Raw genomic sequence first — 27228 nt, forward strand, 5'->3', positions numbered from 1 at the left:
TTTTCCTTACAGGAACCATAATGATATTTCTCCAAGCTGCCAAAACTGCAGTTCCCATGAGAAGGTAAGCCAAATTAAGAAGCTCCACCACTGAAAGGGGGAAATCCCTCACAGCTCACCTCTGCCTCTCCCTTCCTTCCGCTTTGTGGCCGTGCACTCCTGGCGCTTGCCTTGGTTTGGCCTCGTGCTTGTCAGACGTCTCCCTGAGCTTTAACTTGCTCAGACCGCAAGTTGCTTGGCCAACAATTTGGATGGTTTTCTGCTACATTAGTGAGGCAGTGTGGCTTGGTGAAGCGTCCCGTGAGCAAGAGGGAGGGAGAAGTACATGCTCCTGAGAGGCAGGAGAGATGCAGACCTTTTGGTGGAGAAACGATGGAATTGGGTGCCTGTAAATCTGCAGCCCAAGCGCCAAACAGCCCATCTCAAAATTCCCAAGTATGATCATTTGGGTATTCTTTAGGACTGTTAGTGATGGCATTGAAATGTTTCCCACCTCATGGCACTCATTTTTGGTGGTGTCTAGGCACACATAATGGTTGTGTAGGTTTGATGGCCTTTTTATGTCATTGAGCCAGTGAAATTCAATTTTTATGGCAAATCAATTGCCTCAAATGTCTCAAATGACCTTCCTATTTTAGACAAATAATTTTTAATACTGTTGCTTATATTTCAACTTGCCTATCCAACTAAAAATATATTTCTTGTTAAACTCGCCTACCTGCAGAATCTTGGCAAGAACAATTATATCAATAAAGCCACCAAATTTACAATCACTTTCAAACTTTGATATCTCATGTTGCCATGGTTTAACCCCAGCCAGCAGCTAAGCACCACGCAGCCGCTCTATCACTCCCCTCCTCAACTGGACAGGGGAGAGAAAATACAGCAAAAGGCTCATGGGTCGAGAGAAGGACAGGGAGAGATCACTCAACCAATTACCGACACGGGCAAAACACACTCGACTTGGGGAAAACTAAATTTATTGCCAATCAAACCAGAGTAGGGGAATAAGAAATAAAAACCAAATCTTCAAACACCTTCCCCCCACACCTCCCTTCTTCCTGGACACAGCTTGACTCCTGGATTCTTTACCTACCCCCACAGCAGCGCAGGGGGACGGGGAATGGGGGTTGTGGTCAGTTCATCGCACGTTGTCTCTGCCGCTCCTTCCTCCTCAGGGGCAGGACTCCTCACACTCTTCCCCTGCTCCAGCGTGGGGTCCCTCCCACGGGAGACAGTCCTCCATGAACTTCTCCAATGTAAGTCCTTCCCACGGGCTGCAGTCTTTCAGGAGCACACTGCTCCAGCATGGGTCCCCCACGGGGTGACAAGTCCTGCCAGAAAACCTGCTCCTGCTCCAGTGTGGGCTCCTCTCTCCATGGGGCCACGGGTCCTGCCAGGAGCCTGCACCAGCGTGGGTTTCCCACAGGGTCACAGCCTCCTTCAGATGCATCCCCCTGCTCCGGCGTGGGGTCCTCCCCGGGCTGCGGGTGGAGATCTGCTGCCCCGTGGACCTCCCTGGGCTGCAGGGGGACAGCCTGCCTCCCCACGGTCTTCCCCATGGGCTGCAGGGGAATCTCTGCTCCAGCGCCTGGAGCATCTCCTCCCCTCCTTCTGCACTGACCTGGGGGTCTGCACAGTTCTTTCACATATTCTCACTCCTCCCTCCTGGCTGAAGTTGCCCTTGTGCAGTTTTTTCCCCTTCTTAAATCTGTTCTCCCAGAGGCACTACCACCGTTGCCGATGGGCTCGGCCTTGGCCAGCGGCGGGTCTGTCTTGGAGCCGGCTGGCATTGGCTCTGTCGGACATGGGGGAAGCTTCCAGCAGCTTCTCACAGAAGCCACCCCAGTACCAAAACCTTGCCACGCGAACCCAATACACATGTTCAAATCAGTAACACTTCTGCTTAGTCAGCCACAGCAAAATGACTCAATGAAGTTATAAAAAGCTATCCACTTTTATCGGTTATCTCCTTGGTAGATGAAATTCGAAGGCAATGCAAAGCTTTGGTGATACACATGATTGTTGCTGATTCTGCTTAAGGATTTGGCTAAAAAGGTGGTCGAGGTGGCCCAACATTGGCAGTACAGAGGGACTGTGTTCCTGGGATTTGGAACCATGATGGAATACTGGCAAAGTATCCAGTGGCAAACAAGAAAGGACAGGAATGTATTAAAAAAAAAAAAAGTTTTATTTAGGACAGATTGTTGTAGACTCAGTGGAGAATAACTGACAGGAGGGAAGGGAAAGGACATCATTAGCCTAGCAGAAGTGCATGAAAAACAAAAGTCTTTAAAACTTTAAATCAGAAACAAGATTCTAATTGTGGGGACTGAAAGGGGATGCTGCAGTTTAACATAAGGATAGGTGACCAACTTTGACTTGGCTGTTAGAAAACACTGAGCTACCTTCTTCTGACATACTGGAATCTTCATCTGGGGCTGAGGTTGCTGGTACCTGCTGATGGAACCTGTAAGTGTGCAAAAATGTTAAGTAATAAGGAACAGCTGTAAAGGGCTCCTATCAATTAGCATACGAGGGCGTTCGTGATGGCCGTGGAGAGGACCAGGGCCAGGCAGGCGGTTGCAGGGGCTGCTGCCTTCCCTGGCGCGGCGTTCCCCCCTCATCCCGGGAGAGGACTTCACTGCTCCGCGCAGACCCAGCGCCCGCCGCTCCCGACCCCGTGTTTTCCCGGTGTCTCTTCCCAGGCGCTGCCTCAGCCCTCGCCGCCGGCGGCTGGAAGGTGGTGAGGCGGGAAGCCGAGGCGGCTGGAAGCCGAGGCGGGCGCCGGGGCCGGGGCCGCCCGCTCCTCCCTCAGGCGGGAGAGGGCGGCGGCTGAGGCGAGGCGAGGCGGGCGCAGGCCGCTGGCGGCGGAGGCGTCGCGGTTGCCGTGGCGGCGGCGCGGAGCCGGCGGGAAGCCGCGGGGGCCGCCGGGAGCGCGGGCCGGGCCGGGCCGGGTCGTCTGCGCTTGCCGGAGGCCGCCGCCGCCGCCGCTCTGCGGTGACGGGCGGCCGTTAACCGCCGCCCTTTCCCTCAGGTGCCGGCCGCCGGCATGAGCAGCGGCGCCCGGACCCGCGGCAGGAGGAGGAGGAGGAGGGCCGCCCGCCTCAGCCCGCCGGCCTCCGCCAGCTCCGAGGGCGAGGAGCCCCTCAGTCCCTCTGGCTGCTCCCCGCTCTCCCCCCCGTCCCGCCCCGGCTCCCCGAGCGGCGAGGAGGAGGAGGAGGACGAGGAGGAGGAGGAGGAGCGGGCGGCGGCCTGCCGGAGCCGGCGAGGCGATAGGTAACCCCTGCGTCTGGGCCCAGGTCGGAGCGGGGAGCTGCGGGCCGCCTCCCGCCTGAGGAGCCGGGCTCCCGAACTCGGCTCCCTCCGCTTGAGGCTTTTGTTGGGGACGGAAGGTTATTTCACAGAAGTATGGACTTGTTCGCAGAGATAAGCGCTTTAGGCACCTCGGTCCCTTTTTGGGAAGTGGCAGGTTACGGCAGTCTTTTCTGGGGGCAGTTGAGCGTCGTCGTGGGTTTGTAAAATATCTATGAGCTGTTGAACTGAGCCTCGGGGTCTTTGCAAGTTAAAAAAGGTACAGCCGTTCCTGTCATCCTTTTAAATGATCTTGGAGACTGAAGGGCTGTTTTGCCTAGTGTACATAGCCATATCCAGAGTCAGTTTCATGTGTATGCATTGCACAGTTCTTGTTCCTGTGGCTTAACTTCATTCCCTTTTAATTGTACGCAAACTTAATATGTCTTCTTTCCCTCGGGATCTTCTCTGCCTGGCAGGAAAATAAATAATACTTATTCCTCCCTTTAAAACAGAAGGGGGAGGAGCAGGGAGTGCCTGGAATACAACCTTCGCAATGGAAACTTCGCAGATCTGTGCGGTAACTGATGGTGGATGTAACTAGCGAGACTGAGCTGAGCTAAAAGTGGCAGTGGGGTAAGGGGAGGATAGCCGAGCTTCACGGGAGTGCAGGGTTCCGGTGTGGTTCTCAAACTCTCATGGAGAGCAGTGCACACCTCCCAGATGGACTGAAGGCGTATGGACCACGCTGAACTTTTCTTACAAGCGTTTCTTGAAAAAGGTGCTAAAAGTGCAGGGAAAGTGCTCAAATGTAGCCAGAAATAGAAGCCTCAGAATGAAAAGGATATTAGCCTGTTTACGGTCCCTCCTGTTTCCAGTTTTCTGTTACCTGTCCTTTCACTCCCTCCCAATAAGCAATTTTGTTCATGTACCTTGAAGTTCTGTAGCACTCGCTTCAAACTGCTACGTGTCTTTGCAGCTTGAGATGCTGCTTGAAACAGCTGTCAGTTTTCGGGCCTGTTGCTGCAGTATTTCCTGGTGGTGGTAAGATGGAACTGAAGATGACCTCTGTTAGGGCCTGAGTTGGTTGGAACAATCTCATGAAACTCTGCGAGCACAACATATACTTCACTCGTGCAGACACTGCATCTGAGTAATACTGCTGCTGTGTTGTAATCAGTGTCTACCAAATGTTCATATAGCAGCTTCCGTGTATAACTGCCAAGATGTCAGAAGTATAATAATAAAAAACACTTCTTTTTACACAGCCACTACCCTCAACGTATACACGCGCTCTCTCAAAGAGTCTTTTTGTTGTTGTTGTCCTCTTAAAACTACACAAAATTAGCCCGAGGCAGACATTTAATGTGGGAAATGCAATATTTGCAAAAGAGAAAGGCTGAAAGCAAGGCCTTGTGAAATGGTATTAGGTGTTTTCATACTTTCATTATGGATCAGTGTTATGTTTTATGGCGTGACTTAAGTGAATATATGGTAAATGATAATCACAGTGTTTTCTATTAATCAGACTTCAGTTCTAATGCCAAATACATCTAATTTGATTTAAGATACTTATTTAAAAATAAATGCACTTGAGAACGTGGTACTTTAAGAAGTCTGTTATTTTAATTATTCAGAGCAAGGTCATAGATGTGAACACGCTAGCATTTCAGAAAATGGTCCCATGATATTCAAGGTCTCTGTGGCTCAAAATACGTAATTGGTGTGCCAGGGAGAGTGTGATGGTGGCTGGGATGCACACTGAGAGGGATTGGATTCCAGTCTGTGCTCTGGTGCAACCTGAGAGCTTTCGACAGTACTGCAGAACGAGAGAAATGTTTCTCCGAACAGTTCTTCATATTGAGCTTGTGTTTTACTCTGTTTAAACTTCATTTCCTGTTCTTTCTTACTTGTATACAGTAAGTTTTTAATTCATTACTGTGAATTATTTTTTTGAGCAGTTAACAGCGTGAACTTTATAATTACTCATACAAGAAAACACATAGTAAATATTACTTTTCTTAATTCAGTCCTTCTACTAGTACTTTTTCTCAGGTTGGTCTAATATGTCAGCATTATTCTAGTTCAAGGTGCCATAATGCAAATCATGCACAGCAAAAGAATGTGTTGAGGAAGTATCCCTGCCCAAAATGTCAAGTCTGGACAAAGTTGCGTTGGTTTCCTGAATTTGAATGCATAATGCTTTTATCCTTATCTTTAATAAACTTTCAGAGAGTTATTTTCTAACAAAATATGTTATTATGCATTCTTAAGTTGCATCCCTTATTATGTGTACCTGTTCAAAAACTGTCTCTCTTAAATTTTTGGTCTTTGTTAACACTGTAGCATAAAAGCCCTAAGGTGCAGCAGAATGCGTTGGACAACACTGGGCTTGGGAGTGCTTGGCCTGTGCCGCTTCTGTCCGTGCATTGTCAGGGTGTCCTGTCCGTTCTGTTGTGCTACATCTCTGTGGCAGCACAGTATGAGGCGGGTTGGGGGCTGACTGTGTGTGGGGAAAACAACCCTTTTCCAGGTTAGTTTCAGCGTGGATCAGTTCCCCTGGACATGTCCTGGCTTGACCAGCGAATGATCATGTTAGTGCACACACATGTGGGTAACAACAATGGAGTAGAGTAAGACAAAACTCATTGGCACTGACGTTGTCCTCAAATGCTTTGTATCACAGAAATAGATTCTGAAGATTACCGGGACGTAAAATGTTCTCCAACAGAGTATTGCTGTTCCTTGTGAATATGTAATACTTTTATATTGATAAAAAACAGGTATCTTATGCTTAAAAGATTTATTTCAGGAGCATTAACATGATATGCTTGTTGGGATGCCTCTTCTGTAGCTTGAATTCAGCAGAGTTACTCACTGTAGCGAATTATGTACGTAGGTAGGTATTTCCAGAGCCCATGTGTCCATATAAAATACGAAACTGAAGTTTAGTTTCACTGTTTTGTTGTTTAAGAAAGAATTCTGTATAAGATAGAAGAAATCTTATCAAGAAATCTATTGGCATGTTTTCAATTTTTGTTGACTTAGAGCCTAATATACTGTCTTACTTATGAGATAGTACACGTATAGAATATTATAAAAGATATTTCTGGCCTGCGGCTAGGATTGCTGCATTATTCATGAGTAAAGAAGTTACGAGTGAGTTATGCAAGGTACTCTATTAAAAGTCTAACAGAACCTTGTATAATATTATCAAGTATTGTATGCAAGCCATATTTCTTAAGTATGTTTCCCCTGAAAGCTTTTTAGAGTGGAAAACTTTACCTGTTAGAGTGAATGGATTCTTAATGCTGAGATTGCTTGATATCATGAATCCAATTCTATAGGACTTAAAAGAAGAAAAAATACTCTTGATTATTCTTTGCTCGTGCTAAAGGCCAGTTGATACATGGAGCCTTTTGGTGACCAAGGACAGGATGTTAATGTTAAATCTCTGATTTCCTTTGGTTTCCATATGTGAGAAGGAAGATGGCACTTTGATGTTTCTGGTGTTAGTTTTTGTTTAGTTCATAAAAGGTAATGTTTGAATCTGTTCCACAATTTGGAACGGGGAGGGGGGGGGCAGAAATCACTAAAAAGCTAGAATTCAATAAGTAGAATGTAAGGGGGATGGTCAGAGGTGCGTTATAAATGCAAGTTATCCATTCTGGAGATTGCTAAGCAAGTAGAAAAATGATGTCATCGTTGTCACAATATGCCATAATAGAAATGTAATTTTAAGGCAGTAGCACTGCTTAATTTTTCAGCCAAGTATATTACAGATAATATTCTTTTACGTTTCTTGTTTTTAATTCAGGAAGGCTGAAGACTCTGAAATAGCAGGGGAGGAAAAAGAGTCACCTTTGAAAGATAATCTTTCACCATGGGAAGAATGGTTCATTGGCAAAGAGAAGGAACTACGTGCCCGCTTACAAGCTAGAGCTGCAGAGGTGAATACATCCAATTGGCTTGATGTGAAGGCTAATAGAAGATAGCAAGCACAGGAATTTTTTTTTTTTTTGGTTGTGGAAACACAAGTAGTTTTGTCCATTATTTTTTAGTGTCTTGGGCCTCCATAGTGTTTGTGTTTGATAATGCTGACATGACTCATGCTACATGCATTCTCTTTTGCTAAATGTTATGCTTCATTGAAGTGGTGCTGTATAATATTTTGCTTATCCAACTGTCAGGTGATGGTTCAAGTTTAAAGGATTAAAACTTATTTATATAATTGGTACCTTGATTTTCATCATGGGTACATATGCCTGCATGTAGGTAGTAAAACACGACAGGGCGTGTCCTGGGTATAAGTATGCCAAACTACTTGGTTAGATATGAGGCACCGTGTTGTTACACACTTAGTGTGTAATTATACAACTGTTTGGTGTCCTTTCCCAGGATAGGTTTCCCTGTCCCAGCATTATTTTCCCCTCCTTCTATCTTTTGCCCCCTTGCAAATGAACAGTTCTGGAATACTGGGGCAGAGTTAAGTGAGAGCATTATATCTTTTCTTGATTAATATATTTGTAGTTGCAGTTGATTAAATCATACTGTCATTTAAGATCAAACTGGAAGTATTGGGTAGTGGTTAGAACAATCACATCAAAGTTACATCATTTCTCACTTTAGTTACTGATTTACTGTTTGACCTTGAGCAATGTCCTAACCTTTCTGTGATTTGCTTTATCTGTAAAGTGAATATAACATACAGCTGTTTTATGTGGGCTACCTTAGGTTTTTTATAAAACACCCACTGCTGGAAGGTTCTGGAACAGTCTTTTAGAGGTCAGCATAACACCAAAATAGTTTGTTAAACTTGAGGAATGTGTTCTGATCCATTAATATGCACCACACATTTCATGACTTCCCCTTTAGATTCCAGTTTGGTGGTCATCTCCCTGTTTTGATTTTTAAGTACAAAAAAGGAGCCAAAGTAATTTCTGGCGTCATGTAGAAAATGTGGTTTGTGTATGGACTTCTCACGTGGTCTTGATGAGGAACCAAAGCAATTTATTCTTGTGTATCACACAATAGCGTTTATACAGTATTAAATGTAATCTAGAAGATGTCTTTTAAATATATATTAGGAGCAGTCATAGGATAAGCATTACTTAAAGCTGTGTAGAAATTTGTGGAATAGTGTTTTATTTTTAATTTGTAAGATTTTGAGAATATTAGGTGTTAAACTGCAATGTAGGCAACTCAAATAGATTATATCAGGGGAAAAAATACAATTAACCTTTTTGTAAGATGGCAGAAGAGAACAAAGTATGCGATTGTGATATAAAAATGTATTACTACATTTGCCTATAAAAAGTATTCTAAACTGATATCCTAAGAAACAACTGTGAAGTCCCAGATCTTTTGCTGACATCAGCGCCAAGTCTGCCCTGAATGTCGGAAATGTGGATAAACATTTTGAGTGGATAGTGGATGGGGTCTTCTAAGGTCCTTAGAGTGCCATCACCTTTTACAGAAACCAGGAACCCTGCACTACAGATGTCTTAGAAGTCAAAGGAGATGTTAGTTGCTGTAACTTTGCCCTCAATATAGCAACAACTATATTTTCAAACTATGTCTGTGTTGTGAGTGTTTTCTCTGAGCTTTCTGTAAGCTCCTATTTTTGCTTGAGGACTTAATAAATTCAAATTCGAAGTTATAAGAAGAGGGGGTTCTCTCTGAAACTGACTGCAGTGTAAGGACCATAAAATCAGTTTCATGGAAATAATTCCATCTGTGTTTGAAGGTATGAATTTTCAGTGAAAAATAGCACTTTGTGCTAATGCTACTGTTAGAGAAGCTAGGCATCTCAAATTGTCATCTTAGTCATGTTTTTTCTTTATCGATTCATTTCCTTGGAGAGAGAGAAGTGATTGCATATATACTCTATGTCCTATAAAGATAAAATACTTCAGAATTTCTTCTGTCGCCTTCAAAACAAAGCTGCTGGTTCAAAGTTTGCTAAAATCTGCAGTAATTTTGACTTTAATAAGCTTTGGGTTAAGCCCTAAGGTTTTTGTAGTTCTGGTACTAAACGTCACAAGTGAGTAATATTTCACTTGGCTTTTGATGCCTTCCTGAATGCAGAGCAGTACACCATGCAAATTTTAAGTGTTGTAGAAAAGTACTGCTGCAAATTAAGATTCTACTGACTGAAAGGGCGTTTAAATAAGCTGAGGAGTGATTTGTTGAGTGGTTTCCAAAGCCTAATTAAAATACATATTTCCAGTTCATATTCTAAAAATTACACATTTCCGTTGATTGTATTTCATAATATTTCTGTATTGACTGTCATCCATCTTTTCCAAAATCTTAATGAAGAAAAAATTTCAAAATCTAATGCTTACATTGTTTTAACTGCAGCACTATTTCCAGTATCGAGTGTACTGGTGTAGATGGTCACCACAGATTTAAGATGTATACTTTTTCTTTAATTAGGAAATGAATATACAGCTTGAGAAGATGAAGCAAAGGCAAGAATGTGAAAGGAGGAAAAGGATAGCTGAAGAGAAGCACAAGGAATGGGTCCAAAAAAAAAGAGAAGAGGTAAATATTGCTTTGACTGCAAATATTCGAGCACATACCATGCTTAAGTAAACCTATGTAAAATTTACTTAGACTGTTTGGAAAACCATGTTTTTAGTTTGCTGAATGAATGGCTGTTTTAATTGAAAATTATAAAACCATGCCAACACAGTTAAAACATTTTTCCAAGACTGATTTCTTTTTTTTTCCATAAAGTATAAAGAGATTTGTTTTCTGAGTAGTCAGGTAACTGATAATTGACCTACATCTTGTGCAGTAGCCTTCTGCTAATTATAGCTGGGGTTCTGATCTTCAGTATACCCTACTCTTTCTGACTTCCTAGGTTCAGTGCCCAAGCATTTTGGGTAAAGTGTACATCTTAACTGTCTGCGATGTCTTGTACACCAAGTAGAGCCAGAAGAAGGATTTAGTTAAGTACCATTGTGGACAGGCAAATAGTATGGTAGAGTTTAGAGGGATAATTGAGGTGTGAGGCCAGATTCAGGAAATTCTCAGTAGACCACAGTTAGCAATTGGGAATTCCTTCATCCAAAAAGTCATTTCTGAGTGGGATCAAAAATTTTTTTAAGTTCTCTTGAGAGGGATGCCTAAGTCCAGAGTCAGAAGCAGACGGAATCCTGACCTCCACAGGGCACTGTACAGCTCAGTGTCACACAAAGCAAGCATGTGTACTGGGTGGCAAAAATGGGAACGTTTGGAAGGCTTGGGCTTGTTCAGCCCCTGGTAGTTTGTGGGCACATGCCTTCATTGTCTTACGGTCTGTAGCAATACCAGTTGCTTACCGTTATGTACTTCTGGTTCTGAATAAAATCAGATGAAAATTGAATACAATAGCACTAGCTGGGCTAGGTATCCAGACCTCATACATTTCACCATTTCAGAACTCTTTTTTCAGATTCAATCTAGAACCACTAGAATAACGTGAGTTTGGATCTAACCTACTTACTCTTAGTCTCAGTGCTAACTGGATGATTGGCATAAACCCACCCCCAAACCAATCCTGCTCTAAGCATTTATTATGATGTAGAAAGGGTCCTCCCTTATTAAAGTACACATCAAAAAGTTGAAGATTTATTATTCAGCACAAACAATGCCGTTTTCCTCTTCTAAAATGCAAATTAAATTATATGTGTCTGTAACCATTGGCTTGAAAGAGTTTGGGCTGCCTGTTAAAATTGTTTACAGTTCAAAACAGTGAAAATTCTTGTTCTCCCTCCTCCCGCCTCTTCACAGCCCCCCCCACCTTCAACTTCTGTAAACTTCTACCTGTTTGGGTCTTCCAAAGACCTTTGTCAATTTACTGATTAACAACTTCTTTTCTATTGTCAATGGGAATAGGAGGTCTTTTTTAATGGTATTCACATCGGCCCAGAGGACAGGGTAAGAAACATATTTGTGTCTGGACTTTATCATATTATATTTTGGAAGGATAAGGTCATTCTTAGGCCATGTCCCAAGCTTTTACCAAAAGTAATCTGATTTTCATTTAAATAGGATGATTCATTGGTTAGTCTTTTCTGTAAACCACACTCAAATCAAGAACAAACTGAACTTAAAAGCTTAGCTGTCTTTAGGATATTAACATTTGTGCTGCATAGATCTTACCACTTCAAGTTTCTGCAAGATTATCTGTGGATCTGGACACAGACTGAAGGATAAAAATGTCAATTCAGTGACTAAGAAGGTGTTTAGAATTGCATGAAGATTTCACACGAAGTTTAAGATTCGATTCATGAGCACTGACAGTTGCTGTGATTTTCTTGGGGAGGATGTATACATCTCATATTAGGGAAAGCTCACTTCATTTCCTCCTAGAAGCATCAAAAGGTGCTCCTTGAGGCAAAACTCGCAGTATTCTTCACTGAAATATGCATTAAGCGCTCACCTTTTTCGTATCCAGCTAGTGATTCTGAGCCCCTGTGTGTAGACTGCAGAAAATGCTTTACTTGACAGGAGGCAGTACTTTTGGGGATGTTACCTCTGTGATGTCCACAAGTCTGTATCCTTTCCCATTGCTGAATACTGGACTGACAAAGGAAGTAAGGGATGGTTGAGCGCGCATGAAACTTTTTTCTTCATCTTGAGCATCCAGCACCAGGAGACACTGCTGGAAAAATCTTCATACCGTGAATGTGAGATATATTTATATCAGAAGTAGAATGTTTGTATGTGCAGAAAAGAATTCTGCTGGTTTTCTGTATGCCAAGCCAGTTTTCTTGTATTTTGTTGCATGGCAACGTCCATTGTGATGCTCTGACTGGTAAATATAGTCCTTTAGGGTCAGGTTAGGAAGAAAAGCTTGAGCACTGTTTCTGTTCACTGGCAGTTTCATTTTTTATTGCTTAATGTATATTTAAAACTATATGCTGTGAAGTTTTTTTTTATGCTTCCAATCATTTTGAGTTAAACTATTTTTGAAAATAAAGGAATCATAACCATTTAATATCCTTCTGTGTAAATAGCTTTTGTGATTTTAAAGGTTGTAAATGAACTAGAAGTAGTATATTGAAATAGGAGATATCAAAGAACATTCTAAGCTGTCAAATATGTTTATGCAAATATGGCAAAATTTTGCAGCTCACTAGGAATTAAAAGCTTAATAAAATCAACTGTCAGGCGCTATCCTGGTTCTACTAATGCCTTTAGAATTTTCGGTAAGATACTAGATCTCTGCTGGACAAAAATAGTCTTACTTTCACTCTCTCCTAAGGTTGAGTCATTTGTGGACAAACAGTAAATAATCTGTTTGACTTGGTTTGGTTTCGATGTAATAGAGCTCTGTTTTTAACAAATAGCAGAAGTATTAATCAAAATATTTTAACTCTAAAATATCTCCAAACATGCTTTTGATTCCAGAAGAAAATTTACTTGAACCCAACATGACTTTGTATGTAACTAAAACTTTTACTTCTGAGTTACTGTTAGATTTAGTGATAAAAATGAGGGGGGCATGATTATAAATGCTGAGCAAGCAAAGTTGGTGTTCAGTGTCATGTTTTCGTTATTAAAGTACCCTTGATTTGAATGGTATGCAGAACTGGACATAGATCAGCAAAGCCATTAGAATCTGTCTTAATCCTTCTGGTATGTTAAAATGTTTGCTTGATTGCTACTTGTTGTATTTAGACTCCAATTTGGTAAGGAGCTTTGTGAGGCAACTCGTAGCGGAACTGTGAAGTTTAAAAAGAAAGGAATTGATGTCCTCGATCCCAATCTTATCATAGAACTAAATCTTAAATAGGTATTGAAAACTAACTACTGTCTCATTTCTTCAGGTTAGAATTAATGCTTGTGAAAGCTTACTTTCTCCATGGTGTTCATTCTGGCACTTAATGTGTTTTTTTCTTTTTTTCTTTTTATTTTTAAAGTTACACTAACCACAAATGGGTAAATCTGTTAACGTTATGTGGAGGAGTAAAGCTGCTAAGAGGTGAAATTGACCATATAAGTATCGTTTATTTTGGATTGAAACGGTGTAGCTGTGTTGAAAGCTTATAATTCATTATGCCAAGTATAAATTTTATTAAATTTTAAGTACAAAGGTGTATTTTGGTGAAGTAATGTAGAACCTGAGCTACTTCTAAGCTGGGATAAGGTAGGTATATATTTATGTAGTTGTATTGGCTCCTAAATCAATTCAAATTTTTATTGAGTCTATGAACTTTTTCTTACTTATGGTGCTGTTTTGAAAGTCAGCCACTGCTTTTGTTATATATACTCCCATATGTGTATACATAAAGATCCCATAGAAAGCTCACTTGCCTACTTTTTCACATTAATAAGTAAGCTGTTTTTTCCACTGTTATTTTCTATTTTGTCAGTAAAATCTTGAAAAACTATTAATATCTTTCTAATAGTTCTTTATTGCTTCAGGGAAAAAGGTATTTTTCCTTTAGGGAAAAATTACCTGATTTCACTGACTCACCGCATTCTTCCAAGTTCTTTGAAAATATGTGATTCTTCTGTTCAAATTCAGGAACTATACAAGAGGCAGTAGTCAGGACTAAACTCATACTTTTAAAACACTAGGATTTAGATTAAACCTTTGAAAAATCTTTAAAACGTTAGACTAAAATATTCAGTACTGGACTGATTTTGAAAAGCCATTTATGTGTAGCTCCTTCTGACATTGTCTACAATGATTTTGTAGCTGAATGTTTTCTTAAAAGTTGGATCTATTTAGTGTAACTATGTAGTTTAATATGCTGATATGCTAAGTAAGCACAAAACCTGAACTGTTTATGGAACCATTCTGAACTAGTACACAGCACTCATGTACAGACAGAAAGAAGTATTTAAAGGGCCAAGAAAGGACCCATTCTTAGTAGAATTAAGTTTTTCATTGAAAGTAAAACCAAGAGGTAAAGAATGGCTAGAATTTATCATTAAAAAAAAGAGGCCTTCAAAGTCTTATCATTTCATGTTTATATGCTGACTCCCTGTAGATGCTGAACAGACCAGTTAACTTCAGTCATTTTCTCCACTGAGTAAGTTTAAAAAAACCAAACAGTAACCAACAACACCCTCACCTCCCCCCCCCCCCCCCCCCCCCAACTGTGTCTTGGAATTATTTGGATCGGGGGAACTACGTGTGTGATATATTTTGAAAATCTCCTCTCCATAGTGGCATCTTTGTGACTTGTCTTTTATCAAATGTGTTCTTGCTTAACAAATAAAGGTTTTGTGACTGGCTTAGCAGGCTGTAGGTGATACCAAGACTGTTTACAGACCGGGGTAAATAACAGTTTAAGAACGAAGATAAAAGTACTGCTTAATATCTTAAAAATATTTGGGAATCCCATTTCTGGTTCCTTCCAAGGATTTTTCTCTTTTGTCTAAATTCTGATGGATTAATATGCGATGACAAAACTCTGGCTGGGTATAAAACATGCAAAAAAAAAAAGTGATAGGTGAGGTCATAGATGTTCAGAGTTGATCACTCACTCATACTTTCTTTTTTAGTGTTTCCTTTGAAGATCACCACTATTCAGAATTTGTCCAGTGTGGTTCAGTTCCAAGTTCTTTCACAGTGTGACCAGGCACTGGTTCTACTGCCTGATAATTTACTGTGTTCTATTCAGTGGAAGTTTCTGGAGATGCTAGTAAAAAGCTTCTCTTCTCTTTTGGAAAATATGTAAGCTGCTGTCTGAAGCCACTTTGGTTTTTTTGCCCTCATTTGCCCTTGAGTTAATTAATTCAAGACATATGTAGCCTTCTTCCAGGAAGAAGGCTTTACCCTGACAGCCTCATCTCCCAGGCGTGAGGTGCAGTGTGGAGAACTCCTTTTTACAGTTTGGTTTATAAAACCTTTGTTTTCCCAGACTCCCTTTCTTCCTTATTCTGTGTCCCCTTACTGGTATTTCTCTAAAGAACTGAGGATGGTTTTGACTGTGGACCTTTATGACCTTTATTTCACCTCATGTGAAATGTTATCTTCATCTAAATGGGGGCCCAGCCCCTGCCTTTATAGTTTGTAAGCATAATTTGGGTTTAAGACTTGCCCACCTATCAAGACTGCTGTGTTTAGAAGACTGTATCTGAAGAACCCCAGTTATATATGAGTTACTTCCTAATGTTTTACTATAGAGTAGGAAGCTTGTTGACAGTAGCAGGTTTCTTTTTCTTTTCCTGTTTTACATGAACTTTTGATCCCAAGATGTGGAGTCTCATTCCTATCAATAACTATGGGATTGAACACTTAAGTAAGGTACATGCAATTGCTGAAGTCCTGATTAATTGCCTTCAAATCAAAGTACCAAGGCTTTGAGAAATGCACTGTGGATGCATAAATTGTAAAGTGTCTGTAAACTGATGTGACCGTTTAATTCTTTAGAACATTGTCATAACAGTCAGAACCTCTTATGAATTGATGCTGAAGAAACTATTAGGATTAAAGGTCAGGCCTAATGACAACGGCTTTTTGATTTAAATATTTAAAAAATTAACACTGATGCAGTGCAGTCTACCCTCTGCACTCTATTTAATATGGTATCGTCCAATCATATTTAATCCACCTTTATTGACTCTGCAAAACTACTTCATTCTTAGAATGCCAATAGAATATGAACTTAGAATTATCTAGAGTATTCAATTAATGTATATGCATATGTGTACACGTACATATTTATATATTGTTGTGGGTTAGCCCCGATAGGCAGCTAAGCCCCACGCAGCCGCGCTCTGACTCCCCCACAGTGGGATGGGGAAGAGAATGGGAAGAGTAAAAGTAAGAAAACTTGTGGGTTGAGATAAAGACAGTTTAATAGGTAAAGCAAAAGCCATGCGCACAAGCAAAGCCAAGTAAGGAGTTCATTCGCTACTTCCCATCGGCAGGCAGGTGTTTAGCCATCTCCAGAGAAACAGGGCTTCATCTCCCATAACGGTTACTTGGGAAGACAAAATCCGTAACTCCTAACGTCCCCCTGCTTCCTCCTTCTTTCCCCAGCTTTTATTGCTGAGCAATGCATCACGTGGCACGGGATACCCCTTGGGTTAGTTGGGGTCACCTCTCCCAACTGTGTCCCCTCCGAGCTTCTTGTGCACCCCCAGCCCGCTTGCTGTCAGGGCAGTGAGAAACAGAAAAGGCCTTGAAGCCGTGTAAGCACTGCGCAGCAATAACTAAACCACTGTTGTGTTATCAGCACTGTTTTGGTCACAAATCCAAAACAGCACTGCAGAAGCTGCTATGAAGAAAATTAACTCCATCCCAGCCAAACCCCAGTGCATATACGTAATACATATATTTGCAACAATAACTGAAATCTCAAAAGCAGAATGCTTGCATCCCCAAATAACTGTAATTCTGAAACTCATGTTGTCTTTAGTCTTTAACTTGCATATAATACTTTATGCTATATTAATGTGATATCTAACAAGGTTGTAAGAGCACAAGTAGTGAAGCTACGCATTTTACATTGGAAAAACTAATTATTCTAATACCCATGTTAATTTGACTGTAGCTTTTCAAATACTTTCTGCATTGTTGAATAGAGAATAAGGCATCACTTTTTATTTTTTCTTTAAATATGAGCAAAGCGGGCGTTAATCATAGAACTTTGTTCAACTTTTTGTTGTTCATTTTTTCTTTCAGTGAGTCCCCATTACTTATGGAAAAATATAATTTTAATGGAAAACATGTACAGGATGGGAAAATTCTCTTTTGATGCTTTTTCATTGAAAATTTTGTTCTTATGATTTCCTTTGCTATTGGCTGATAAACTTTATAAGAAGGAAAAAGCAGTAAGAAATATGAACACTTAGAACCAACACACTATAAAATAATGAATGACAATGTTCTTGGAGCAGACTTCCCTTTCTTGGTGTGCTGCATGATTCCTCACAGAAGAAAGACTTAGATTTCAACTCTTACTCCAAAGATTTTGTTTAACGCATACTTCATTTCACCACTGCTAATATAGAATACAGATTGTTTAGCAGCTTGAGCATGACTTTCAAGTTAAAAAGTCATGCTCGCTCATGCTCTCTTTCATCCATTGAGTTCTTAATTATTTTGTGAGGAGTGGTACCGCTTCAACAGAAGGGGTGGAGAATCCTGTCATCCCAGCCTGCAGCCTGGTAGATGGAGTCTTCTCCCCACAGTGGGACATGTTAGTCTGAATCCCCTCAGGGAGAGAGGTAATGAAATTCGGATCTTCCCTGTCCTAGGTTAATGTTCTAACAGCTGAGCTATTCTTCTAAGTCAAAGCTGTGTTTGCTGCTACATTTTATATAGAGCCTGATGTGCTGTGGTTTTTTGCTGACAGTTTAGACTTGAAAGGGATGCTGAGGTGTTCGCATTTTTGAAGACTGAACCCTTTCAAGAAATGTATTTGTGAGGGAAGCTTAAATATCTAGCATAAATACCTTCCAACCTTGAGAAGCAACGTCATTTAAGAATTTAAATTTTCTGTTTAGGTGCCCAAGTCTGTCTTTAGATATCTAAACTTTTTTGTAACTCTGGGCTTAATTTCATAAGGGTTTTTTTCTGCATGTTGTGGGTTTTTCAGCATCTAGACCTGGAGTACTTTACAAGACAGTCTTTTTTTTTTTTTTTTTTTTTTATTAGCACAGTGTCGATGTGTCTTTACACAAAACTTTTCTGTGAGGTTCTGCATGGCCAGTGCTGTGCTTTTAGTTTTAGGTTGTACCTGAATCTTAATTGTGTCCAGACTTGCCTTGAGATTTCTGTAAGTAGAATGAACTAATTTCTCATGGTTAGTGTTAGAATGAGTTTTAGATAGATTTGTGGAGGAGGAATTCAGGGTTGCAGATGATTAAAATATGAGTACTCCTGTATTTCAGCAGCATTTGTGGAGTCTGCATTCTTCTGAAGACCCTGAGAGTGTTCAGAGACCAAGTACACTAAGACTTTCTGTTTGTCACGTATATTGAGTACCCACATGAAAGAAACACAGTTTGGGAGAAAGATCCATGGGTGTAACCATCTTACAGTTCTCCAACTACTAGACTGCAGTGGGGTCTGCATTGACTTTGTGTGAACTTGAGCAGTAAATTTTTGTAAACCTGCCTGTCAGTAGACGAATGCAGCTCAGTGTTGTTTCACTGACCTCCTTTCTAGCCTCTTGTTCTTTTCACATGCCAATTCTGGAGACATTAAAGAAGTATTTCTGCAGGCTAGGCTTGGTGACTGAGCTGTGTAATAGGGCTAAATTGAAAAGATAATAACAATTGGCTGAACAACCCAGATTTCCGAGGCTGCTAAATGTGATTGACATTCAGGGTTATTATGCGGATATATGAGGAAATTTGGATATATGTTTTGATGTTGGCAGTGTAGACTTTTCCTATATTTTGCCATCAGTCAGCATAAAATGATGCTAGAATATAGTAGCTAAGATGTCAGAGCAAACAGCCGCGAAATAGAACCATCAGTTATCTATAAAAAGAAAAATGTCATGTTCTGCAGACCAGAAAATGGGAGAGGATTGCCGTGAGAAGTATCTTAAAAAAAATATAAACCACAACATTAATATCTGGAAATGTTTCTATTCAGCGACACTCTACATAGAAAATGCAGAACAGCAAGCAGCTTTGCACTTTACCCTTTCCAGCCTCTCATTTAATCATTTATATGAAAATACAGAAAATATTTTATTAATTTTCTTCCAGTTGGATATAGCGTCTCTGTTTTGATGGCAATTGGGCTTTTTTCTGCCTGGAAAATTATTTAATATGTCTACCTTCTGTCAGGAAGGAAGTGGGATGCTTCTCCAAATTTTAAATTCCTTTGAGAATTCTCCACAGATGCATAGGTCTGACTTTTCTTGAAAAGTTAGTAGTTCTGCTGTTGAGACATTGGTTTGGTACTGACTCAGTGAGACACATGCTGCCTACTGAGTCACCATCACTGCTTTGTGGGATAGCTGGATTTGTTCTGGGTGGGGGATTTCCAAGTACTGACCTAGCCCAGGCTTCATTAGGTTCCGAGGCTTGATAGGATCACAGCCCAGAGCAGTGAACCCGCAGGCCAGATTGTATCCTTTCTCCTTAATAATGTGCTTGGGTGGGGTGGTGGGAAAACACGCCTTTCTTGCAATGAGTAACTGGATGTTTTACAATCAATACCTTAATTTATGTAATATGCCTTATCATATTTTAAAGTATATGTAAATTTGCTAGTGGTTTAGTGAATAGATCACGTCTGTTTTGAACACAAGATCAAAGAGAATTTTTAAAACCCAATCTGACAACACCAAGCATAAACAAATTGTATAAGTTCCCTCCCCCTGTATATCCCCCTGTATATATGTGGAGGGAGAGGGAAGGTAGGATTGAAGAACATGTACATTAATATGCACATTCCTAGCATTTTTGATAAAGTTGTATAAGGGAAAGTAATGAGGATGGGAGAAGCTGGGAAGGCCAGGGTGACAGGAACTTGACATGAAGCAGGTTATTAAAGCAGCTGGGAATGTGGTGTACACTAACTTTATGAAGGAAAAACTGTTCTGTGCATGAGAGAAAGAGGAAGCATTTCTGATTTGTCTGCAGAATAATCTAGGCAGCTGCAAGCCTGCAATTCTGCAGGGACTCTCCTGTCTTAAGGATGTCTCACTGCAAGTGAAACTTAGCAATAGTTGTGGCTTTCATGGTAGTGTGCATGGCATGTCATTGTTTACATTAGGAGCTATTTTAACTTTGTGTCAGCCTAGATAGTGGCTAAACTCATCTGAAGTATTGCGATTAAAGATAATAATTTAGGAAGCTTCCCTGCCTTTTAATTACAGTCTTCAGAAAGGTTTTTAGTCTATTTTCTGTTTATAATTGTTGTCCATTATTGAACAATTTCCTTTAGGTATGGAAGGGCCCCATTTTTTTCGTTTTCTCCTATATTTATTTTCATGATTTTTATTTGGTAAGACCCTCAGCTAAAGACCGTAGCTTTGAAAGATCCTTACTTTTGTAACTTTCATGTACAACAGAGATAAGCCAGCAAACAACAAAAGCTTTGAAATCTTTGTAAGCCGTCTTCACCAATGGTTTTAGCTCACTGTTTTAGCATATATCTCTCATCTACATTAATGCTTTTTATGTGTCCCAGACTATCACTGTCTCAAAACAGGAGTTGTTGAGAGATGCATGTGGGGAATATTTGGTAATGAAGGGACAGAGGAACAGCTCTGAATAAAAGAGATTAAGATGAAATTTAGATGAAGAATGAAGAAAAGCTTAGACAATTGGTAATTTGTTTTTCAGGCAGGTGATACTTAGGATCTGCATAATTTGCCAAAAATAGATTATTTTTCCTTTTTAACGTATTTAAGCATGGAAGGGTTTGTTTCATGTTAAGAAAGATCTTGTTTCCATTCTTCACTAGTACAAAAATATTTCAGAATCTCAGCTTCTTTTTTTTTTTTTCCAGAATGAAATTCTTTTTTCATTGGTCTTAGTTGTAAATAATAGTTTTATCGCATGTACAGGCCTTACAAACATTGTTGTGAAATCATATTAATAAGACTTCCATTATTTTGTAGTTCTATGGAGTTTTACTTTCCAGAATATGCATGGAAATTGGAGTGTATTCATACCTGACCTTTTTCCCTACATTGCAGAACAGATTCAGCTGATGTTCACTAGAATGGATTAGAAGTGAAATGAAAAAAAACCCCAACACTCCAAACCCAAGGAAAAAATATAGTTAGTAGCTAATTGTTTCGTGAAATTGTGTGCAGTGTGTACACAAATAACTCTTTGTCCCCAGATTAGAATATTTGTCAAGAGTGTACCAAAACAGTGGTACTGAAAGTATCATCATGGTTTAGGTGAAGAAACATCCACCTCAGAGATTATGGTAAATACAGTTAATAAGGTATAGCTTGTAAAAGGGGGGGAAATACCCCAGAGTTAATGCATAATTTAGCTGCTGATGTTAAAATTGTACTCATGCTTCTAGTGTTGGCAAACACAGAGAGGGGCACGCTAACTCAAACAATTCTGTAAACTGGTTTCTTCTGATAAGAAGTCTGCAGTTTAGCATTACGACACGTTCAGAGAAACTGAATGCCAAGAGTAAGCTAAGATTATGCTTAGACTGATTTCCTTATTGAGACAATTTCATGTAGTGTGGATAAGGATTCAAACATGAAAGCGTTTAATATCCAGTACTAAGTCTTACAAAAAAATTGGCAAATGTTTTAACCTGAAAGCAATACATTTCCTCTTTATTTGCCCTGGTTTTGCAACTTGTCATCTCATCCAATAAATGGCAGAAATGAGTTAGTGTTTTGCAGGGCAATATAAGCTAAAATTTTTATTCTGTATGATGCTACTATATTGAATTACTGGTGGATTTTGGTATGGAGGACAAGGATTGAACCAGCAGATGCCCTGTTTAGACCAGACTGAGAGAACTGTGCTGGTCTCCAGCTCCAGTATTCTGCTTCTTTATGCATAACTGAATTTTCCAAAAGTGCAATAAATCTGGGAAAAAAGGGGGAGGGGCCCATGGGGGGGAGCAGAGCAGAGCTCTAGCTTTCCGCCTTTTTGTGCTTATAAGAGGTAAAATGGGAAGGGAAGTATATTCCTGCTCTTCTTGTAAATGTGTTTTTCCTCTTTTCCATGAAGCAGACAGACCCAGTTTATTATACTTTGCAGTTGTAGTTCTAGGCATTTGACATCCATATTGCCAACTATAATAATTCTAAGTCAGCATCAGTTCATGCTAAACTACACATCTTTGTTCAAGAGGAGTTTGCAGGGGAGCATACAAGAAAAAGATTTCTTCAGAGAAAAAGATTTTATTCAGCAGTTCTTTTCTATGAAGTGGAAACTGTTTGATCTCAAGTCTTCTGCCTCCCCTCCAAGTCATGTGCACAGCTTGTCTGGTAAAGATTTTTTCCTCTACATGTGTATGCAGGTTCTTCAGAGCTAAGCAAGCTAAGCAGAAGTAGTACTGAATCAGTAGAATCCCAGTCATTTCATAAAGGTTACAGGGAAGGGAAGTGAGAGCTATTGTTAGTCTTCAAATGAAAATACCTCCCTCTCCAGATCAAGAAAAGGCCATCAATATGTGCTTGTTAGCTTAGAGAATGGTCCCCCAAAACGTTGGTTTGTACCATTAAGATACACACACCCTGAAAAGACGTAGAAGTGAATGACACCTCTGTGTGTTGTATCTTCCAAATTATACAGGTAGCAATTTCACTTCACACTCAGTTGCCACTTTTTGCCTGCCCTAGAATGTGTTTTCTCATTTTCCCTTTCATCATTTGAAGCAGAGGAATGTGTGGATTGATTCGTCGAAGAAAGCCATACACAAATGAACTAAAGAATATAAAAAATGTAGGCAATACCACAAAACATGAACTGGATTCTAATGTGAACTTCTTATTTTCATATCAATTTATGCTTGAGTGTGCTGAACAATCTGCATATGTCAATGACTCTTAGAAGGGGACAGTTTTCCTGACTTCCATTTGGAACTGTAGTTTGCTCTGGATTCACTGAAAAGTAAAACTAACACACTATTGTCAAGAATTGCAACATATATTTCTTTCCCAGAAATATTGAGAAGTGTCTGAAGTGTTTTAAAAAAATGTCTGAATAAATAAAACAGAGTAGTAAACTTAATTGCATAAGGACTGCTGAAAGTAATTTTTTTATCATGTTTTCTGACAAGTTTATATGTTTAAAACTATTTTATCTAGAACCTAGTGATGAATAGGTTCTGTCTTCAAAGATCTTCCAATATGATGGTTTTTTCAGGGTTGTGATAATTTTATTTGTAATTATGTAATAAAATTAACTGTATCCCTCAAAAGAATTGCCCATTGAAACATACTGAAAAGTTTCTGTTCTGTTTCTTTGATCTGTTTAATGTAGGAAAGAAGGGAAAGGGAACGAAAGCTGAGCAAAGAAATGGCAGAAAAAGCCACAAAGGAACTAGAAAAAATGCAGTTACAAGAAAAGGCCAAAGTAAAGTATAAAGAATGGTTAAGGAAGAAGAGAGCTGAAGAGGCAGAAAAGAAGAAGAAAGAGAAGGTATTAATCAACTAATCATTTATTTGGATGCGGTTACCTAATTTGTAATTTATATTAAATATATTGGTTGATTGAATTGATTAGAATTTATCAAATGGCAGTGTTGTACATGAGAAAAACTTTCAAAAGTTGTAATGTTAGTGCACTGAAGACATTGAGGTGTGGTCAGCAAAGCAAGATGCGTATTAACACATTTTTGTTAACAGTCTTTGCAAACCCACTGCAATTGTGATATGATAAGGGAAAGAGAAATGCAAACGACACAGTGTACCTTTATTAGTCAGTCTGTTGCAGGGTGACCCAGACAGAAAATAGGCAGCATTCTGGGCATTTTTCTCCCAGCACCACTGCTATCATTATATTATCATTATACTTGCACATATTTCTAATTAAAAGCATTTTTCTTCATAACTGTCTGTACTAATCTGATGCTAAGAGTTCTGATTTTGATGTTATTTCGTATTAATTAATCACCTATGTATTTTTATAGTGAGCTTCAGAAGACTTCTTACTTGTAAGCTTCATAAAGTACAGGCTTTGAGGTCCTCTCGCTCACTAGAACAAATGCTCTAACAAGGCTACGCTTGCAGGAATCATCCAGAATTCCTCTGAAATATCACATATTGGTAATGATTATGCCTGAAAACTATGAAATGTGTGACCAGAAGTCTCAACTGTGAAGCTGATTGGTTGTGTTTTAATTTAATTAACATTACAGTATAATTTTTCAGTAGAATATGCGATATTATAGGAGTACTACACTACTGTTGTAGCTAAGTGGGGGAGGATTGTGGTGAGAAGAATTTATCTATATTCCCCCGGTAATTACAGCAGTTGTTCTTAAAGTGCAGAGCACATCTGTAAGTATTTCACGAGTACGTATAATAATTTCTTTGGATTAACTTCAAAATATTGTAAGCTGTATCAGATCAACTTTCAGGTCTTAATGACCTTAATTTTGCAGTCTTTCAAAATTTCCCATCTAATTAAAACACACTTAAATATTCTGTACTGGCAGTGGTTATTTCCTGCTTAGCAAACTGATTCTGTGTCTCTGCTGAGCCTCTAAAATGCACAGTAGAAGGACCTCGAAACCCAAGAAAATTAAAGTCATCAGACAGATTTAAACCACATGCCTTCTTTTAGTCATATCTTCATTACGTAGATTCCTATAAGCCATGTTCACAGTATCAATTAAACTTAGTTTAAATCCAAATGCCATGCCTAAACACACTGTTTTACTTCTGATTAATGGTTCCACAAGCCTGCTCCAGGCTTGGAGGCAACCCAGTCATGGCTGATACAGGGTTGTACAAACGTGGGTAAGTGAGAAGAGTGCATGGTTGTCCCAGATGCAATAGCCTCTTTAGGCTAACTGCAGCACAGTAGGCCCTGGCCATCTGCCCATTATGTTCAGAATATCTTCTGAGAGGTTTTTCTCAGAGAAACACTGGATTAACGCAGAAGGTTGATTTGTTTCCCACCCCCCCCCCCCCCCCGAGTTAAATAAAAAAAATGCAACTTTTCAATGGTCAGGAAAATGTATTTCTATTTGAAAACATATTTGAAATATATTCAGCAGTTATTGTACAGGGCTTTGTCTATAAATATCTTAGTTGGTTTTTTTTTTACTTCTAGGAAAAAGAAAAAGAAAGGGAAGCTGAACTACAGGAGAAGAAAGCAAGATCAGAGAAGATCTTTAAGGAGTGGCTACATAATGCTAGAAATAAACCACGCCCTGTTTTAAATGGTTATGGCTTCCCACGTGGGAAGTCTACAGGTTTGTACTTCTGCTACACAGACGTAGTTACTTAGGTTTGTGGTTCCTTCCCTCTAATCGTTTAATGTGAAATGAAGCCTGTTTAAGATTTTCATCCAGTATTTAATTTTGGCACATGGTAATGAATATCTCATATGGTATAAGTCAGAGAAGCTTTTACTCTGAGACCCTTTGTGCATTTTTTGTAGCCCTTCATGTTATTTGGGAGAAAATTGATATTATTTGAGAGAATAATATGGCATACCAAATTATAACTGATTTTGATCTCATTTTCCTTATCAGGCATCGGAATCACGAGAGCCAGTCACTGGTTCCTTTGAAGCAAATCAGTTATGCTAGCATCCTAGTAAAGTTAGTGTTCGTGTTACAGAAGGTGTGTGCCACCTTATCACACCTCCTTAGAAAAGAGGGTTTTTTTCAGATGCAAAGATTAATAAGAGGCTGACAGAAGTCCTGTCTGAAAAAGGAGACATGGGAATCAACCTATGTTCCAAGCTAAGATTTCCTTTCCATTTAGCTTTACACTTGCATCACACCTTCTTGGCTTCTGTAATCCTATTCCTTTTTTGTTTTAAAGGGAAGCGTTAAAGAGAATGCTGTTGATAGTGTGGTGTTTTGTGAGTCTTACTTTATTATTGTATTTTTCTTCATCCCGCATGGTACAAAAGCAGAAGAGCAGTAAGAAATAGCATTGCATTTTTACATTTGAGTGCTTAATTAAATTTTCTTTAAAAATACATATATACTTTTGCCTTTATTTTTTTATATAATTAAAATCATTGTTATTATTTGAATTCGCAACAGAAAATATTTTAGGACCTAAATTCCAGGCTCTGAATGTTTAAGAAAATGTATAAAGCAGGTGAACAACCTTTGCTCGTTTGCTTACATCTGTTTATAGATGGGGATACACTTTGCCTTCATGTTTTGTTTTGGACCTTCATTACTTCCCCACAGCTGCAATCACTTGTTTAAGTGATTTTTGAAAAATATTTCTCTACTCAGTTGTGTTCATGCAGTAGAATATATTACAGGCTTTGTTTTACCCAACCACATGACGTATGCACTGAAATTTCACTACAGACAAATGACTGATAGGGCAACATGTTCCTTCTGTTGCATTTTAGTTTTTCTGATATTGCTTTATGGGCCCTAGGTTATTAATTGCAGATTATTAATGTATATGTGGATAATTAGTGTCTTTTTCTCCTCAATAAAATGAAGAATAACAGTTAAGCAAAGATGGAAAAATACGTGAGCTTTGCATATGTGGTGACAGGAAGTTTTATTTATAAATGTTTTGAAATAATGCTAAGGATCCAATTCATAGACATTTACAGCTTTTAAGTATACAAAGGACTGAGCATTCTGAATGTTACACAGCATTTGACCTGCTTATTATTTTAAATAGAGATGAACAATATGCCAGTTATTGGTAAAAAAAAAAAAAGGTGGAAGATGTATTACTTTGAATCATTTAAATTATGTGATGTGCCTATGCTGTCCTCCTCTGAAGACACTGTTGTGTCTTTGTTAGTCCAGATGATTATTATAACTGCTTGCATTGTAAAGCTTGTAGTGTAAATATTCCTTTTTAGTTATGTGTGTTTTCTAAATGTTTTAGGGTGTGCTGATGGAAATCTGTATCCAGCTCCAGCATATTGTAACCCCATTCCTTGGAAACCTGTAAATGTGCCTCCTCCAAAGGAAGATGGTGTTCTTACCATGAAGAAGAGTAAGAGGCCTGTATCTTGTCAGTCACATGTGTCTTCACCTATAGTAATTTATAAGCCCAAAACCAACCCTTGTATTGGATCCTTGTGCAGAAAGCAGTTATAGTACAGAAAACAAAACTATTCTTATGATCTTGAGTGAACTGGGCCATAAATATGAAGTTATATGTAGTTATATGTCCAAAACAGGCTGCTTTTTAGTTTTTGTGAACAGGCTTTGTATTTATAGCTGACCAATCAGCGTTTTTATATGTTTTTTTTATATGTTGCATTTTAGTAAAAAAAGAGAAAAAGAAAAAAAAAGTCATATTTAGCCAATTGTAACGGAACTGTACCTCAATACCAATAAAACGCACAGATTGTTTCTTCCTTTTC

The 27228-nt window shown here is 39.4% G+C and overlaps 1 protein-coding gene across 2 annotated transcripts; it reads left to right on the forward strand.

Moving 5' to 3' along the window:
• On the forward strand, positions 1-27228 carry CCDC34 (coiled-coil domain containing 34). 2 transcript variants are annotated; one of them, XM_052811594.1, is made up of 6 exons: positions 1-64; positions 7112-7244; positions 9733-9840; positions 23182-23340; positions 24979-25120; positions 26745-27228. In XM_052811594.1, the coding sequence occupies exons 1-6, from the start codon at positions 21-23 to the stop codon at positions 26957-26959; spliced, it is 801 nt and encodes a 266-aa protein (XP_052667554.1). In that variant the 5' UTR covers positions 1-20; the 3' UTR covers positions 26960-27228. The 2 variants fall into 2 exon arrangements, with proteins under 2 accessions (XP_052667554.1, XP_052667553.1); XM_052811593.1 differs by lacking the exon at positions 1-64 and adding an exon at positions 2934-3279.

Source organism: Harpia harpyja, chromosome 16 (assembly GCF_026419915.1).
Source record: "Harpia harpyja isolate bHarHar1 chromosome 16, bHarHar1 primary haplotype, whole genome shotgun sequence".
Classification (NCBI taxonomy): domain Eukaryota; kingdom Metazoa; phylum Chordata; class Aves; order Accipitriformes; family Accipitridae; genus Harpia; species Harpia harpyja.

Bases quoted from the DNA above. Each gene is read 5' to 3' on its own strand.
- CCDC34 (XM_052811593.1), top strand. From the start codon at position 3,053: ATGAGCAGCGGCGCCCGGACCCGCGGCAGGAGGAGGAGGAGGAGGGCC. The intron at 3,280-7,111 runs GTAACCCCTGCG...TTTTTAATTCAG, and splicing joins CGGAGCCGGCGAGGCGATAG to GAAGGCTGAAGACTCTGAAA. The intron at 7,245-9,732 runs GTGAATACATCC...TTCTTTAATTAG, and splicing joins TACAAGCTAGAGCTGCAGAG to GAAATGAATATACAGCTTGA.